General features: G+C 46.9%; 1 protein-coding gene across 1 annotated transcript in view; it reads right to left on the minus strand.

Annotated features, from left to right (window-relative positions):
• The window catches only part of ZNF638 (zinc finger protein 638), a 45,808-nt gene that overhangs the window by 9,736 nt on the left and 18,745 nt on the right, over positions 1–17,327 (minus strand). Inside the window, exons 7-19 of the mRNA XM_087723885.1 lie at positions 17,039–17,182; positions 16,340–16,471; positions 14,639–14,697; positions 14,481–14,533; positions 11,979–12,650; positions 11,264–11,313; positions 9,277–9,408; positions 8,944–9,069; positions 7,635–7,676; positions 6,801–6,941; positions 5,805–5,930; positions 5,428–5,477; positions 356–1,664 (exon numbers count right to left, since the gene is read on the minus strand). Of these exons, the coding sequence (XP_087580011.1) occupies positions 356–1,664; positions 5,428–5,477; positions 5,805–5,930; positions 6,801–6,941; positions 7,635–7,676; positions 8,944–9,069; positions 9,277–9,408; positions 11,264–11,313; positions 11,979–12,650; positions 14,481–14,533; positions 14,639–14,697; positions 16,340–16,471; positions 17,039–17,182 (3,036 nt within the window). The remainder of the gene's footprint in view (positions 1–355; positions 1,665–5,427; positions 5,478–5,804; positions 5,931–6,800; positions 6,942–7,634; positions 7,677–8,943; positions 9,070–9,276; positions 9,409–11,263; positions 11,314–11,978; positions 12,651–14,480; positions 14,534–14,638; positions 14,698–16,339; positions 16,472–17,038; positions 17,183–17,327) is intronic.

Raw genomic sequence — 17,327 nt, forward strand, 5'->3', positions numbered from 1 at the left:
CGGGTAACTTATCTGACTTCAGGATGGAGTCTACGCAAAACAGCCGGGACGCTGCACGAGAAGCCGCAGCTCGCAACGGGAGAATCTCAGGAACCGCCAGTGGAAGGAAGGAACAAACACCACGTGTCCGTTCAGAAATCTGCATCATGAAGAGCCGGCTCTTTCCTCCCTTCCGCCAAACGCCTCCAGGTTTAAGCCACTTCCGAACGCACCTCCCAACCGACGCTGCATGGCGCCAACCGGTTTGGTGGCGCCAAGTGCAGTAATCGCGTACAGGGAGGGGACAGGGACTCGTTCAAGGACTGGAAGAAGCGTCAAGGTTAGGGACCAGCCAGCGCTTTAATCCCCTCCTCACCTTATTGCCGCCGGTATCCCGCTTGAGGTTGGAGGATCTACTGTCTTGCTCTCGGCTCTGCTTGGGACTCCCCTTGGTCTCCGCCGGGGGGTCCTTGTCTTGCTGCGAGGAGCTCTTCCCACCGCCTAACGCAACCACCACCACCGAACTCATGCTTAGTTTAGACTTGGCGCTATCTGGGATGCTGGACCGGACGCTCGCCGGCCTTTGCTGACTCACTGGTTTTGGCGACGGCGTCTTCTCAGCCGCCCCTTGGCTCTTGGCAGCTGGCTTGCCGGGCGGCTTTTTCTCTTTCCTTCGACCCGAAAGTCTGGTCTTGGGTGGGTTCAAAGCCTTGGCGGCAGGAGCGGCCTCTGTGTCGGCTACAGTCTCTGCCTCCTGCGCGCTCGCTGTGCAGGATTCCTCGGCTTCCGCTGGTCCCGGTCCTTTACCTTGCGGCGTCTTCGTCACAATGTCCTCGGGCTTCTGTACCTTGGCCTTCTCCTCTGGGGCCTCTTGCAGTTTGACTTCTTCAGCGCTTGAGGCCCAGTCTTTCGGGAGTTTCTCCAGGGTCACTTCAACCCTCTGCAGCAGCTGAGCCCTCCCCTTTACTTTCTCCTTCGTTTCCGCCGCGGCTGGCTCGGCTACCGCCGCACTCGCTTGGGAGGCGCTAGAGGCGCCCTCCAGCTCTTCCTCCACCTTCACCTTCACCTTGGGAGCAGGTGTCTCTGCTAAGCTGGTGGTGGGTTCGGTAGCATCTGCTTCTGGAGAAGCCAGCCTGTTACTGGACAGAGGATCAGCGCTTGGCGTTTCCTGCAGGGCAGCTTGGGTGGAGCCCAGCCCGAGGTCTGCCTTGGTCTCTTCCTCCGTGGCTGAGGCCGAGAGGGCTCCGGGGGTTCCTTCGTTTGCGTCACCGCGAAATTCTTCTGCTTTCCCTAATTCCTCCTTTGCCTTCTCTCCGTCAGGCAGAGGGGCCTTTCTCGGCAATTCCGGGTCAGAAGGATCAGTCTTTTTTTCTTCCTTTACCAGAGCAGAGGAGGACAAAGTGCCGGCTTCTTCGGGTTTCAGGTCTGGAGACTCAAAATCCTGGCCTGGGCTTGGAGCTCCAAGCCCAAAGTCTACTTTTAACGCTTCCGGGTCTTCTTTCAAGTCCTCCGTCTTCAGGGGCTGGGAAGCCGCGTCCCCTACCCCCTTCTCGCTATCCAAGCGCTTAGTCTCTGTGTCTGGGATAGCCTCCGGATCAGACCCGCGGTCTTCCTTGGCCTCCGTGGGAGGAACGGCAGATGGGGGCACCACTCCTGATCCTTCGGGAATTGTTTTCAAGTCAGGGCTAAATGTATTTAAAAAAACAGAACAAATCAAGCTATGTTGAGAATGCCACAGTTATCAATTACTTCTTGATGCCAACGGCTGGGATCTCCTGAGGCTCTAATGGCTTAGGATGGGGAGATCTAACTTATTCTACTAACCTCGGTTTAAGCGTGGGGGAAACGCTTCTAAGCTACCTACCATGATGGGAGGCAAACCCTAAAGGGCTCCTCCAAAGCTCACTACACAGATGCCCTGGGTGACCCCGGAGCTGAGAAGATTAGAACTTAAGGCAGGGAGGAAAAAAACCCCACATACAACAAAATACACAAGAGAACTTGTGCTCGGATTGTGAACGAGTTAAACTGAGAACAGAAATGTTAATAATTTGTCCACAGGCTCAGCGGGCTGAGCCCAAATGAGTCAGGACACTTCCAAGGGGAACAGAAATATCCACGTGTAAAAGGGGATCCCAAGTGCCAGAAAGTTCCCAAGGAAACCTGAATTATGAGACAAATGTAGGGGATAATACTGCAGAGAACCATTTTCAAAAATATAAGCAGTTTCAACAGCCCTGGTTGAAAGCCTGTTTTTGTTTATTTATTTCCCAACCGTTTTCAGCCAAATAAATGCCTTCTGGAAGGCTCTAAGGAGATCTTCCATTCCCTACTCCCTCCCTTTGGAACAACCATCTGCCATTATCTCATGATTCCAAGGACAGTGTGGATTATTTAGGGAAAAGGGCTGGAGTCTCGATATCACTACAATAGATGATGACAGGACACTGAAACGGGATCATGGGCAGGAATTGTTGTGTGTAGGGCTGGCACAAGAAACACAAACCAGACAGAATAGTAGACAGTTGTGCATAACACCCCCTCCCCCCAAAAAACCCTTCAGTTCTCCTTAGAATCGGTAAAAGAATCAGACATGAACTGATTGATTGCAAGCTTCACAGGCCTTTGTCATCACGGGAGAAGTTCTCGCAATCTTCTGCAAAAAATGATAAAAGCAGGGCCGATTTTAAAAGATCGCGATCTGGTCTCTAACAGAACTGCCAATCTCTGCTCTTTCAAATGGGGCTTGGCTTTTCCAACAGCCAGCAAAGAAGAAGAAGACGATGACCACAGAAGGATGGATTAAAGAGAAGTCAGACTGACTCCGTTCTGAACGAGATTCCAAAGCCGAATCAAAATCTGTTCAAGCTTTGGCTGGGACTTTTGAGCTGTGATCGCCCATTCAATGACGCTGATATTCTAGGCACACTGTTCAATCCTGAGAGATACCCTTTCCCAAACAAGCATCTTACATAATATAGGTGGAAAGGTAAGCTGCAAGGTAAGTGTTAATGATAAATAGCAGTCCTGCAAAAGCAGGTTTTTAAACTAAAGATTTCCAAAGATGAGTGCAAAATCCCCCTCCCTTTTTTGCTTTTCACCAATAAAAGTAAATAGCACTGAATTCCTTTTCTTCTGGAAAAAGGATGAAGACATTGTTCAAAGTCCATTCAATCGCTTTAATCAAAGAGCATTATTGTTCATAAGCAACCTCCCAAGAATATTTCAAATAGCTTTCAAGGAATACGGGAATTGGACAATTCGCTTGGGAGAATGATATTTTAAGTGGGGGGGGGGGGGGAAACCTTGGGTGGTTGGGATGCCTTGCAAATCTGAAATCATTTGATAAAAACAAAGTATAACAAAACTAGGATTCATAAATAAGAAAGAAAACGTGCTGAAGATGTATGGGAAAACCAGAAAATAAAAATAAAAGTTGCAGGAACTTGACAAGTCCTCTTGATTTCAGGGAGCATTAAAGAGCTTGTTCCGCATTCGTGTTCTGACACTAAGGCAGCCCCTTCTCTTCGGACTACTGAGGAACTGAATGAAAAGGACAATCCAGAGAGAGCAATAAAACAGAACCAATCTGTTTGGAAGCCAACTTAACAGAATAACAGAGTTGGAAGGGACCTTGGGGGTCTCAAGCAGGAGACCCTAGATCATTTCAGACAAGTGCTTGTCCAGCCTCTTCTTTAAAACCTCCAATGATGGAGCTCTTGTTCTCAGCTCGAAATTCAGTTCATTGTTCAGTCATTTTGTTCTGCTTTCTTTGGTGGGAGGGGAGGGAAGGGGGGGGGAGAAACGGGGCAGAAAAAAATATACTCAGGACAGATGCCAGGTCCCCGCATCGAGAAGAGGACCTGCTCATCACGTCTGCGTCACCCATTGGCAATTGCTGGCAAATGCTGGAAAGGTTTCATCAAGCATGCCTGACCGACTACAAAGCCATAAATATGTTTCTCCAGGGTTTCCCAAAATTCTATTGATAAGAACAAGGCAAAAGAAAAATTAAGCTTTCTTTCTGTTTCCACGGCTTCCAATATTTTCTTACTTTCATCTGCAATCAGTGTAAGAAGCAGCATTTACAACAGGGTGTCCAACTTTGGCAACTTGGCAAGGCCGGCTGGGGAATTCTGGGAGTTGAAGTCCACAAGTCTTCAAGTTGCCAAGTTGGACACCCCTGCTTTATATAAGTTAACACGGAGGTTCTTCCATTTTAAATTGAAATGCCCAAAAAGAAAAGTTTAGAAAGTAACAGCTTTGGAATACCTAGCAGCCGTACTTGTTCCCTCCCTTTGGCAGAACAGGCAAAAAGAGGCAATAAAACATGGAACTGTTCATGGAGAGTCACCCCGGAGTGTAGCTGCTCCCGGTTTAACCCAGAAATCCAAGCCTTTTCTGATGGGAAATACCGAGACATTTACAGGAGAAGGGACCAGAGTGCCCATATGCCAGTGCTCTCCATAGGCAACATGCAGAGACCATCAACTCCTCAAGAGGCTGGATGTGTAGAAGTAAGTACTCTAAAAACAGTATTTTATTAGTTGTGGTAAAATAAAATACACACAAAACCTGCTCCAAGTCTACATCATCATATAGTTAGCGAACACCACAGATATCGTTTCAAAGGTTCTGGTTGCCTGAAGTACATTTATTTTAAATGTGTATCTACAATATATAGATAGGCAAATTATATTTACGTTATCTAAAGTAAACTAGGGAAGAGATGGGTTTGGGGTTACAAAAGACATTTTGAAAGGAAAATGTCCCTTTATTATGCATTAAAATATCTTTGTCCCCTTATAAATATATAAATTAAGTCCCAATACGACTATTTGAACGTTGTGTTACCTCTCCTTTGAAGTGTTTTAACCTCTGAACGTAATTTAGCAGTTTGTTTAGCAGAATTTAGAGGATGGCAGCCCAGTTTGTGACCTCCTGGGCTGCACTCAAACGGCTTGATAAAGTCACATATCCCAGGTCCCAAGTCAACCAACTTAGAAAAACGAATCATGTTAACAGAAGGCATGAATAGGCACCAGGATTTAAAAAGCACTGGCATTCAAAAATGTGGGTCGGATACCTATGGTGACAGGTGGTGGTGGTGTCACTTCTCGGGGCTCACCTGTGTCCCAGGAACAAAACACAACCAAGACGAACATGCATGCATTGAAAAACCCATTTATTCTTTCATGCCAGGTGCAGAACGAGGCAAAGGAATGAGGGAAGGGGCGGGGGTTGGTTTTTAAAAGCCAGAATTCAAGGCTTAGCACAAAAAGGAAAAAAAAAATAGAATTCTGTTTTGTTTTATTCGGTCACAATTGAAATCTCTGCCATCCCATCCCACACCTACCACCCCCTTACTCACCCACCCACTCACACACACACACACACACACACACACACAAATACACACACATCCTTTGGATATCAATGAAAAAATACCTCTCTTGGCCTGCTTCTTGCTTTTTCACTTCTTTTTTTACAGCATCAGCCTGTTAAAAAAAAAGTTCAGCTTTTTTGATATGCAAGAAACAGTATAATGACGTGACTGTCTACATGGAAAAAAAGCTGGAAAATCATTGGACATTCATTAACAAATCCTGGTTATGAATTCTGCAAGCTACATTCCACCCTGCCCAGATGGCAAATTTCCAGCCAAACACCCTTCGCATGGCAACAACAACAACAAAACCCACCTAACACCTGCATACCAACATGCTGACATTAAAAATTGCAAGCATTCTCTGCATTCGGAGCCATCCTGAACATGAAGGGCTGCAAACGAATTCAAAGAGGCTCAATAAACAAAGACAACTTACAGCTGTAGGTTCTACTCTGGGCGAACGGGCAACGGTCAACTCCACTTCTCCCAAACTGTAAGGATACTTTTTTAAGAAGCGGCACATGGACGCTGCAGACTCGGCACTGTTCAGCTGGAAAATGGCCTTCAAAATTCAAAGGGCAGAAAATGAACATGGGAGGAGCTGCGTTTCTCCCAAGTGAACCTTGGAGGGGGCGACTGCCTTCCCACCCACCCCTCAAAAGGAAAGCTTTGCGCGAGTCGGATGGGGCTCTTTAAAAGAGCGGCGGAGTTTTTCCAACTCTTGAAGAAGGTTTTTAAATACTCTCCCCAAGCTGATGAGGAGCGTTCCTTGAAGCCGAGGGAGAGTCTACACCGGTAGTCCTCAACTTACAACCATTCATTTAATGGCCGTTTGAAGTAACAAGACTGAAAAACGTGGCTTATGGACCCCTTTTCTATTTATGACAATTATAGTAGGGGTCCCCCAAACTTGGCCACTTTAAGACTTGTGGACTTTAATCCCCAGAATTCTCCAGCCAATTGGCTGGGGAATTCTGGGAGTTGAAGTCCACAAGTCTTAAAGTGGCCGCGTTTGAAGACCTCTGGGTTATAGGGTCCTGGGGTCACGTGATCCCCTTTCGAAAAACAAAGTCCATGGGGCGGCCAGATTCACTTCACAACCGTGTGACTAACTTCACAGCTGCAGTGATTTGCTTAACGACCGTGGCAAGGAAGGTCGTAAAACGGGGGGAAACCCACTTAACAACTTGTCTTGCTTAGCAGCAATGCACAAAAAAGCCGGCCCATGCAGAGTTATTGCTAAAAGCCGTAAAAGACACCCAGGGAATCTTCTCAATCCCTGGTTAGCCCCTGCTTGGAGTCAGGCTCAATGGAATTTGGGGGGGGGCACGTAGGGATTCTGGGCTGATTCCCCTCTCCACTCCGCCTCCCCCGGGTTCTGCCATTCTTCCTCAGCCTACAGCTATTGGCCTTTGTAGAAGAGAAGGGTCACCTTGTTCTTGTTGGTTATGACCATGTAATGATCCACTCGTCCAAAGCGAAGGCCGACGCAAAGGATTTCAAGCTCGGAGTAGCCCACATCCGGCAGGTTCCCCAGATGCACAAACTGGGTGTACAGAGTCTCCGTGTTCACCTGGGGAAAAGGGAAGGCGAGTACACCAAATGGGCAGGGGGTCTTTAATGCGACTCAGCTGACCCTTGCAAAGACTCCTTTTCCTCAGTATATACCGTATTTTTCCGTGTACAAGACACTGCTTTTTCTTTCAAATGTGTACTTGAAAATGGAGGGGTGTCTTATACCCAGGAGGCAGAGAGGGGGCGGCCACACATGCCGGGTGAATCTCTATCTTATATGCAGCTCAGTGGTCGGTTGCAAATCCAGTTCCAACCGGTATGGTTGGAACAGGGCCGGCGGTGTCCTCATGGACACGCACAGTGTGTGCTTGCGTCTTACCGCCTCCGCGACGTTCCAGCTGCTCCACAGAGCATCACGCAGGCGCTGTACGTGGCATGCGCCAGCACAGAAGCGCAGAGCAGCCTTTAAACACCAGTAAGGAGCTCAGGCGGGCGGGGTCTCCGGAGCACCGTATCGGAACGGTATCCGGTGCTCCGGGCTGGCTCCAGTACGCCCGTACCAGGGCATACCACCTGCAACCCACCACTGATGCAGCTCTATCATTCCTCTCTATGGTTGTTTCCTGTATTTCTGTATCCCGCCTCTCAAAAAAAACCAAACTATTTTGTTATTTTTGTAACCCCTTTCTCTACCCCAAGGGCCCAGAACTGAAAAACAACAACGTATTAAGGAACAATTCTTGTTACTTACGCTTGGATTTGCATCTTTAATCATCGCAGTAAATATGATTTCCTAAAAAAGAAAGGGCCGGAGAAAATTTAGGCAATTAGAAGACCGTGTTTATCAATTTACAAAGTCTCCCTTAATCACCCATCATCTACTGGCAATCTCCTTAATTTGTCAATCTCTGGGTCCAATTCAGAGTGCTGGCTGTCACTTTCAAAGCCCTCCATGACCTGGGAGTCGGTTCCTTGAAGGGCCCTCTTTTTCCAGTGACATCCATCCACCTGACCCGCCAGAGTAGGGAGGCAGGAGATGTTACAAGTCCTCTCTCTTAAGGAGGCCCATCTGCTGGGGCCCAGAAGAAGGGCCTTCTCCGTAGGGGCCCCTCCTTGTTATTTGAAGGACCCTCTTTTCTCAGATAACATCCACATGACCCTCACAGAACAGGGAGGCAGGAGATGTTATGGGTCCCTCTCACTTAAGGAAGTTCATCTGATGGGACCAAAAAGAAGGGCCTTCCCCGTAGTGGCTCCTTCCCTGTAGAAGTAAAATTGGCTCCTACTTTGACACTCTTTCCCAAGACCCTGAAGATGTGATTCTGCCAAAGGCCTTGGGGAGCCCAGGCTGATAGAGAGCCCAACAAGGGGCTCATTTAAATGTTATCATCATTGATAATGATGGGGAGTATATATATATATATATTTAAATTGACCTTCTATTGGGCTTTCCTGTAAGCCGCCCAAAGTCACTGAGAGAGAGCTGGTAGGTCATATAAATTTCCTTATATACCTTTTCCCGTACCTTTCCCTCTTACTGACTTCCCCATTTTCCTGGGACATACACTCCTCCCCAAGGATACCACAATCTTCAACTGTCCCGGAAGCCTTACTGGATAGTTAGGAGCCGCCAAAAAATCCTGTCCTCTTCAGTTGTTGCAATTCACTAAACCTAACTACAGATTTAGAAGCAATGATGGAGTTTGGTAACAAAAAGCCTTCCCCAACCTAGGATTATAATGATATAAATCAGGGGTCAGCAACCCCACGGCTCAGGAGCCACATGTGGCTCTTTCATCCCTCTGTCGTGTCACCGGCTGGCTCCACAACTGATAGGGTTTTGGGTTAGGACAAGTAGAGAAAAAGGACACCGGACTTGCAGTCAGCTCCAAAATTGAACCAGGCCCCGGGGGGGGGGGGGGGGCTCTTTGAGTGTTTAAGGTTTCCGACCTTAGCCACTTTTTGTTTAGTTTATTCTTTAACCACCATTTAAGAACAGTCAGTCGCCTTGTGGCAAGATGGCCGGCAAATAAATGCAATAAAAAATATTTTTTACTGACCTCATTTAGATCCTTCAGCTCAGGGACCAGAGAAATGCAGAGCTGGTTCCTTTCCACCCACATTGGGAAGCAGGTATAAAATTTCACCATGGAATCTGCAGATTTGCGACTTATTTCTACGTATGCCTTTAAAAAAAACAACACACACACACACAACTTTTATCAGTGACCTGAAACCAAAGGACTTCTTTGTTCCAAATATTGGCCCTGGGAGGAAAAATTAATCATTTTCAACCATTAATTAATAAAGAATGAACAAACGAACGTGTGTGTGTGTGCGCGTGTGCGTGTGTGCATTTCCTCTTCTAACAACCTGTACAGATTGTTCAGTACCTTCTTATGCGAAGACACAATTAAAATATCTTTAACTTTCCCAAAGGGCTTGGTTAAGTTTCGAATCTCCTCCAGACTGAGCCCAGTCTCGGGGAAACTGGAAATCATCACGACACACATCTCTTCTGGATCCTGGAAAGACAGAAATAACAAATCCGAATCTTTACGGGCAAAGCTGAATATTCTCCTGGCTCCTCCCCTCCTGGTCTGCCCTCTGGAATCTTCTCTGGGTGCTGCAAAGCTGCTCCAAGTTGCCGTAAGCGGCGAGATGGGAGACTAATAAATCTGCGAATTCGTTTTTGGCCCAGTAGGGAGACTGTTGAGGTTTCTCTCGCCTGGAAAAGGGAAAAGCTGGCATGGAGGCAGGTGGAATAAATCCTCTCTCTCATCCAGCCTTTCTCGCCCCAGGAATCCAGTCTCAACATCTGAATCAGAAATTCAGAAAAATAATCCTATGAAGCACTTTGGCTTCTGGAATGAGGGAACGTTTAAGAGAGAATTGAATGCAGAGTATTAAAAAAATTTTAATGAGAAACTTACAACAGTTGGTTTAGTGACCATTCAAAGTTACAATGGAACTGAAAAAAGTGACTTAGGACTATTTTTCACTTATGACCATTGCAGCATCCTCAGGGTCACGTGACCAAAATCCAGCCACTTGGCAACTGGTTCATATTCATGACGGTTGCAGTGTCCTTGGGGATCAACTTTTGGGGCCTTCTGACAAGCAAAGTCAACGGGGAAGGGAGATTCGTTTAACCACCGGATTAATAAATTAACCACTACAGTGATTCACTTAACAACTATGGCAAGAAAGGTCATAAAATGGGGTAAAAAGGTCACTTAACAAATGTTTCACAGCAACAGAAATTTTGGGCTCAATTGTGGTTGTTAAGTGGAGGACTGCCTGTACATCAACGGCTCGAATATTATTTGAAATGGCACAATTGTAGAGTTAAGTTACAAATGATGCACTTTATGCCAGCTGAAGGTCTCCTAGGACAGTGTTTCTCAACCTTGTCAACTTGAAGATGTCTGGACTTCAACTCCCAGAATTCCCCAGCAGTGGTTAGGACAGTGTTTCTCAACCTTGTCAACTTGAAGATGTCTGGACTTCAACTCCCAGAATTCCCCAGCAGTGGTTAGGACAGTGTTTCTCAACCTTGTCAACTTGAAGATGTCTGGACTTCAACTCCCAGAATTCCCCAGCAGTGGTTAGGACAGTGTTTCTCAACCTTGTCAACTTGAAGATGTCTGGACTTCAACTCCCAGAATTCCCCAGCCAGCATTCGCTGGCTGGGGAATTCTGGGAGTTGAAGTCCAGACATCTTCAAGTGGCCAAGGTTGAGAAACACTGTCCTAGGACACTCTGGATTTTCTCCAGTGGGGCTTCTGACTCTTCCCACTTATTACCCACTGAAAAGACGCTCCTGCCTCTCTTGTTTGGGGAGGGGAAGGGACCCAGTTATCTCCTACGGATGGCCCCCATGCTGAGCTGGGATAAAAGATGGGGACGCTTTTGGATTCAATGTTAAGGAGAGCTGGTAGGACAAGCCAGCTGGAAATGAGAGTGCCCCAGTTCAGTTTCAGGTACAGGTAGTCCTCAGCTTACGACTTGAGTTGAGCCGGGGATTATGGTGGTTAAGTCATCGTGGCCGTTGAGTGGGTCACCATGGGACTGCAACCAATTTTGAAATAATTTAACAAACACCATGATCATTAAGCGGACGTATCGTACTCAGTGGGGGTTTACTGGCTTGAAACCAGAAGTAAAACAGCCCCCCCCCCCGTCCCAAATGTCATCAATCATGGCCACGTGACTGCTGCATAAATGTGGGTCAACTGCCCAGCGCCAAAAATATGATCACGTGAACTCCCCCCAAAAAAATACATCTGGAAAGGAGAATAGGTTGGCTGCAAGGAAGAAATGCGGGGGGGGGGGTGTCTCCTGGGTTTTGGGGAGGGGGACAGAAATAGAGGAAGTTACCTTGCCGGAAGATTCAACTGCTTCAGGACTCTCAACAGCCTCTGACTTATCTGCAACATAGTTTTTAAAGAATTCTTTTTTTAATTAAACAATTCATACCAGTTGAAGAGACAAAGGAATGAAGCATGCAGGCTCCTTTGGGGGGAGCGGGGACTCATTCTTCCAGTTGGAATTCTGGGGGGGGGGGGGGGGGTGGAAGTCCACCCATCTTAAAAGTGGCCGAGAAACCCAACTCTACAGACCAGGGTTTGTGGCTACCCTCCGCTCCCTTTTAAGATGTGTGGACTTCCATTCGCAGAACTGATGGCTGGGAAAGACTGCGAGTTGGAAGTCTACAAATCTCAAGTTGCCAATGAGGAAAGCCACAGTTGCAGGCCTTCCTCTCTCCCACTGCCGTGGAAAGGGATTTGCATGCCCCCACCCCCGCCCCCACCCCGCTACAAGCGTGCCTGAGGGGTGGTGTCCCAAACCCGGCGCTCTCAGTGCACAAGGCCCAACCCAAGAGGAGCCCCCAGCCAGCTGCCCTGGAAGAGGCCACTGCGTTTGTCAGCTGCAGAGGGGCAGGCAACCTCACGGCCTTCTTTTCACCCACTGCTGCCCACCCTGTTCCTCCCCACCAGAAGGCGGGTGGTCCCGGCCATGCCTGCAGGGGACTAGAGGGAGCAGCTCTGGGAGGCCCAGCCTGAGGAAGCTGGGAAGTTGGAGGAAAGGATACCTGGAGCGTCAGCTGCTTTGCTGGCTTCCTTGCCCTGAGATTCCCCGGCCTGGCTGGGCTCCCCCGCCGCCTTCTGCTCCTTGGGAGCCTCCTTGGGCTCGGCTGCTTTCTTGGCCTTGAGGGGTTCTTTGGCGTCCGACTGCCCCGCTTTCTTGGGCTCTGCAGCCTTCTTGGCCTTGGCTTCCCCGGGCTTCTTGTTTTCTACGGCCTTCTTGGCCTTCAGGGGCTCCTTGGCCTTGGCCTCCGTGGCCTTCTTGGCCTTCAGGGGCTCCTTTGCTTTGCCTTCCCCCCCCTTCTTGGCCTTCGGGCCTTCTTTGTCCTTGGGCTCAATGGCCTTCTTGGCCTTGGGGGGCTCCTTGGCCTTGGGGGGCTCCTTGGCCTTCAGAGGCTCCTTGGCCTTGGGGGGCTCCTTGGCCTTGGGGGGCTCTTTGGCCTTGGGGGGCTCCTTGGCCTTGGGGGGCTCCTTGGCCTTGGAGTCGAGGGCTTTGAGGGACTCGGCAGGTTTTTTCGTCTTGGGAGGATTTTTCCCCTCTTCCAAGGATGCCGGTTCGGCCGCATTGTTCTCTTTTACGGTGCTGGGTTTCTTGCCGTCTGCAATTTTCTTGGCTTTGGGGGCTGCCTTGGTCTCCCCGCTTTTGACAACTTTCCCGGGTTTCTTGGCATCCGTTTTAGCTGTGGTCGGATAAAGCACTGGTCGTTACGGGGACAACGGCATTAAATCAGCCCTGTTTTTTGTACTTGGGAACTTTTAAGATTCAGTTAACTCAGTGTTTCTCAACCTTGGCAACTTGAAGATGTCTGGACTTCAACTCCCAGAATTCCCCAGCCAGCATTCGCTGGCTGGGGAATTCTGGGAGTTGAAGTCCAGACATCTTCAAGTTGCCAAGGTTGAGAAACACTGAGTTAAAGAACTTTATCCAAAGCCCATGCACTTTAACGTTTGTCGTGTCAATAGCTAAACATCTATTGATGGATACGTTGCCTGGTAAGATTAAAACACCCACCATAAAAATATAATGTGCTGCCCAGAAGGAGATGCAACCGGGAGCTAAGGAGAGGTTTCCCGGCAGTGAGGACGATTAATCAAGGAAGCAGGCTGCCTCCTGGAGCTGTGGGTTTCCAAGAAGGGGCCAGACAAGCATTTGTGCAGGATGGGTATAAGGCAGGGGTGTCAAACCTGCGTTGTCATGGCAGCGTCAATTGACATATTGGGACTTTCCCCCCTTGGCTAAGCCAGACAAGGGCAGGTCAGCGAGTTTGACAGGCCTGGTGTGAGGTTTCCTGCCTTGGGCAGGAGGTTGAACCAGGAACCACCACCACCACCACCCCAGGTCCCTTCCAGCCCTATGAATCTATGGTTTTCTTCAAGACACTCCCTTCTCACCAACCACAAAACCAAACATCAGCCAAACAAACCACTCCTGAAAGTTTGCACTGGTGGTGAATATCTGTAGCTCGGGTGTAGAATTAGGGTGGAGGTTATTAAGAGCTTATAAGCAGAAGAACACCAACAATGACATTCCCTAAACTCTGCTGAAGATGTTACCTAGCCTTGTAACAAGACCATTCGGAGACCAACCACAGGGTTGGAGAATGAACCTCCACCCTCCCTTCTGCAAATGTTGGCCACTCTGTCTTTATCCAGAAAGTCTTCTCCACTAGCACTAATTGTATAAGTCACCACTCTGCAGGATCGGCCTCCCCCACAAGAACAGCTCCTACCCATCTCTACAGGGCGGGGCATAACCTTTTCCTAGGGGGTCACAGCAACACTTGTAATAACAACACAAATAATTCATACACCATTCGAAAGCCCATCAAAAACTGAGTTTATTGACACGATTTAATAGTCAGTATGACCACCATTAGCCCTTCGAACAGCATTCAAACGAGGTGGATAAGAACACAACAAATCTTCAAACAGTTCTGTTCGATTTTCCAGATTTTTCAACACAGTTTCCAAATTCATTCTCAAAGTTTCAACCGAAACAAATTTAACATTTAATAGCTCATTCAATTCAGTTTTTTATGGGCTTTAAAATGAGGTGTCGCGGAAGTTGTAAACTGCTGTCGATCTTGCTGTGACCCCCTAGGAAAAGGTTATGCCCCGCCCTCTGGAAAATCTGGAAAATCGAACGGAACTGTTTGAAGATTTGTTGTGTTCTTATCCACCTCATTTGAATGCTGTTCGAAGGGCTAATGGTGGTCATACTGACTATTAAATCGTGTCAATAAACTCAGTTTTTGATGGGCTTTCGAATGGTGTATGAATTATTTGTGTTGTTATTACAAGTGTTGCTGTGACCCCCTAGGAAAAGGTTATGCCCCGCCCTGTATGCAGCTCCCTCCAAGCAGCCCCTGGTCACCAGATTGTTTGGCTTAGGTTTAAAAAATATCAGATGTCCATCTTAATTTGGGGTTGAAGATTCAGGAAAACACACGGGCAGAGGAAGGGGAGGGAGAGGGAGAGAGAGAGACTAGCTTAAAAATTGAAAAACTCACGGGCAGAAGAGAGCGAAGTCCCTTTTTTCACCTGAGATGCCATTTGCTCTTTCCTAAAAAGAAGAAAATAAGGATTGAGTTCATTTCCATCTTGGAAGGTTCACGTCAAAAAGTTGTCCAGCAGCATTTGGGAGTCCAGAGTAGCTAATGGGTCTTACTTATTATTCGGGGCAGAATCCTTGGTATTCTGAAGAACTTTCTTCTCATTTCCTTTGCTCTGAAAATAAAAGGAAACGACGTTTAGGCTCTGCAAAAAGAAATACAGCTGCTTGTTTTAAATTTAATAATGTTATTTTTTTGGGAAGGAGAAAAAGCAACTCTCAGATTTTTGACAGCTAAACCAATCAAAGTATCTCTATACCAGGGCTGGGCAACTATGGCCTCTCCATGACCTGTGGACTGGCATGCTGGCTCGGGAATTCTGGGAGTTGAAGTCCGCATGTTGTAAAGGGGCTATAGTTGCTCACCCCTGCTCTATATACATAGTCCTTGACTTGCAAACACAACTGAGCCCAGGATTTCTGCTGTTAAGGAAGACAGTTGAGTTTTGCCCCATTTTATGACTTTTCTTGCCACACTTGTTAAGTGACTCACTGCAGTTGTTAAATTAGTAACAGTGAAGTGTTAAGTGAATCTTTGGAGTTACAACGGCATTAAAAGAAAGTGACTTATGACCATTTTCCACACTTGCGACCGTTGTAGCACTCCCCCATGGTCACGTGATCAAAATTTGGATGCGTGGCAACTGACTCAGTATGACACGTGCAGAGTTCTGGAGTCTGTGATGCCCCTTTGCGACCTTCTGACAAGCAAAGTCAAGGAGAAAACCAGATTCCTTTAACAACTGTGTTACTAATTTAACAACAGAGCAATTCAATTCACAACTGTAAAATAGGGCAAAACTTACAACTGTCCCTCTTGGGAAGAATCACAACTGAGCTCAAAGTTTGAGCTCAATTGTGATTGTATTGTGGGTGCACCTCGGTACACCCACGTTACACCTATCCTCCGCGAGCTGCACTGGCTGCCTATTGGTCTCCGGATACGCTTCAAGGCGCTAGTCGTCACTTATAAAGCCCTTCATGGTATTGGACCTGGGTACTTGAGAGACCGCCTGCTGCCAATTACCTCCACCAGACCGATTAGATCCCACAGATTAGGCCTCCTCCGAATTCCATCCGCCGGCCAGTGCCAACTGGCGACTACCCAGAGGAGGGCCTTCTCTGTGGCTGCTCCGACCCTCTGGAACGAACTCCCCGTGGAGATTTGAACCCTCACCACCCTCCAGGCCTTCTGCAAAGCCCTTAAAACCTGGCTGTTCCGACAGGCCTGGGGTTAATGAACTTTGTCCCCCCTCGAATGGTATGGTTGTTGTGTGCTTTTAAATTGTGGTATTGTTTTGTTTCGTGTTTTTTTTCTTTTCCTTATTTGTACCCTCCCCCCCTTGACTTGGGTTGTGAGCCGCCCTGAGTCCCCTTCGGGGAAAACGGCGGCATAGAAATATAATAAATGAAATGAAATGAAAACGAAATGTATGTTGAGGATTACCTGTAGCACCAGGTAGAGTTGACAACTGAGTCAGAGGGAGATAGGTGAGTCCCAACCTCTGCTTAAAGAGGACAGCACATTGGTGGATTTAAAACAGTTGGGATGAAGATTATCGTAATTCCCAGAATCGAATGTTTGATGGTATTTTGGGCAAAGCAAAGCAACTGTTTTGCATTGCAGCAACGGGAGGAAGTATGAAATCTGGAGGCCGGTCCAAATTGCCTTGTTATTAAAAGCAGAATTCAAGACAATGTGGAAATATTTTGAACAAAGCCACAAAACTTTCCTTTTCACAACAGGTCTCTGCTAACCTGGATAGAAGGCGCCTTGGGTTTTTCTGCCACGCTTATCTTCACCCGCCTGCCATTAATGAGGACAGGACAGGTTTCATTGTATTTGACAGCTGCTATTACTGCTTCTTTGTAGTTCATTTCAAGATAAGCCTAAAGAAAACGGAAAGTTTCTTATTGGAGATCCTACTCATATTTTATTTCAGTGACGTACTAGCTTTCTATTCAAATAACAGAAATAACCAGCAATAATTAAAATGCAGTATACAAATATTAAAATCAAAATTGGAATGATTTGTCAAGAAAAATGCAAGAAAATATAAAACCAATATCTAAGATATTGAAGGTGTAACAAGAACAATTAAAAAAATAACAATCACGGGGTCTTTGATGCTCTCTGACTCGGCTGTTTTCTTGCAGGCGTTTCACTACCCAAGTAGTGTGACCATCATCAGGGCTACCACTGTCCTTTCTTTCGTATCTTCTTCGTTTTGCTTCTTACCTCTTTTTTTGTATTTTTGCATAAAACTGTTTACCCTGAAAGTGAACAGCCTACATTTGCTATTTATGCATTCAAGAAATACAAACAATCTTGAATTTTCCTCCGATAATAGAACCATTCAAACATATCCACCTGAATGTATTTTTGCAACAAAAAAAAGGTGGGGGGGGAGAATTTCAGCAAATTTAAACATATTAGAAATGTAAGAAGCTGCTTACCTCTTTCTTACAACGGTCAACTAATATGTCACTAACTTTTCCAAAAGGCTGAACTATTTTCTTAATGTCTTGATCTGTAAAAACATCTTCTGGCAAGTCAGATATTTGAAGAATAGTCCCCATACTCCTGGGTTTACTCCAAAACTGCAAATAAATTTTTTTTGGTAAATTTTCATGATTTTTCACATTTAATCTTGTATACAAACACAATAAGACACACAATAAAAAACTAAGCAGTCATAGCTAACAAAGGAACCAATAGCAGGACAACAGTGGTTAAAAGCCTATT

Source organism: Thamnophis sirtalis, unplaced genomic scaffold (assembly GCF_051295495.1).
Source record: "Thamnophis sirtalis isolate CommonGarterSnake01/CBP01778 unplaced genomic scaffold, rThaSir2_p1.2 scaffold_10, whole genome shotgun sequence".
Taxonomy (NCBI): domain Eukaryota; kingdom Metazoa; phylum Chordata; class Lepidosauria; order Squamata; family Natricidae; genus Thamnophis; species Thamnophis sirtalis.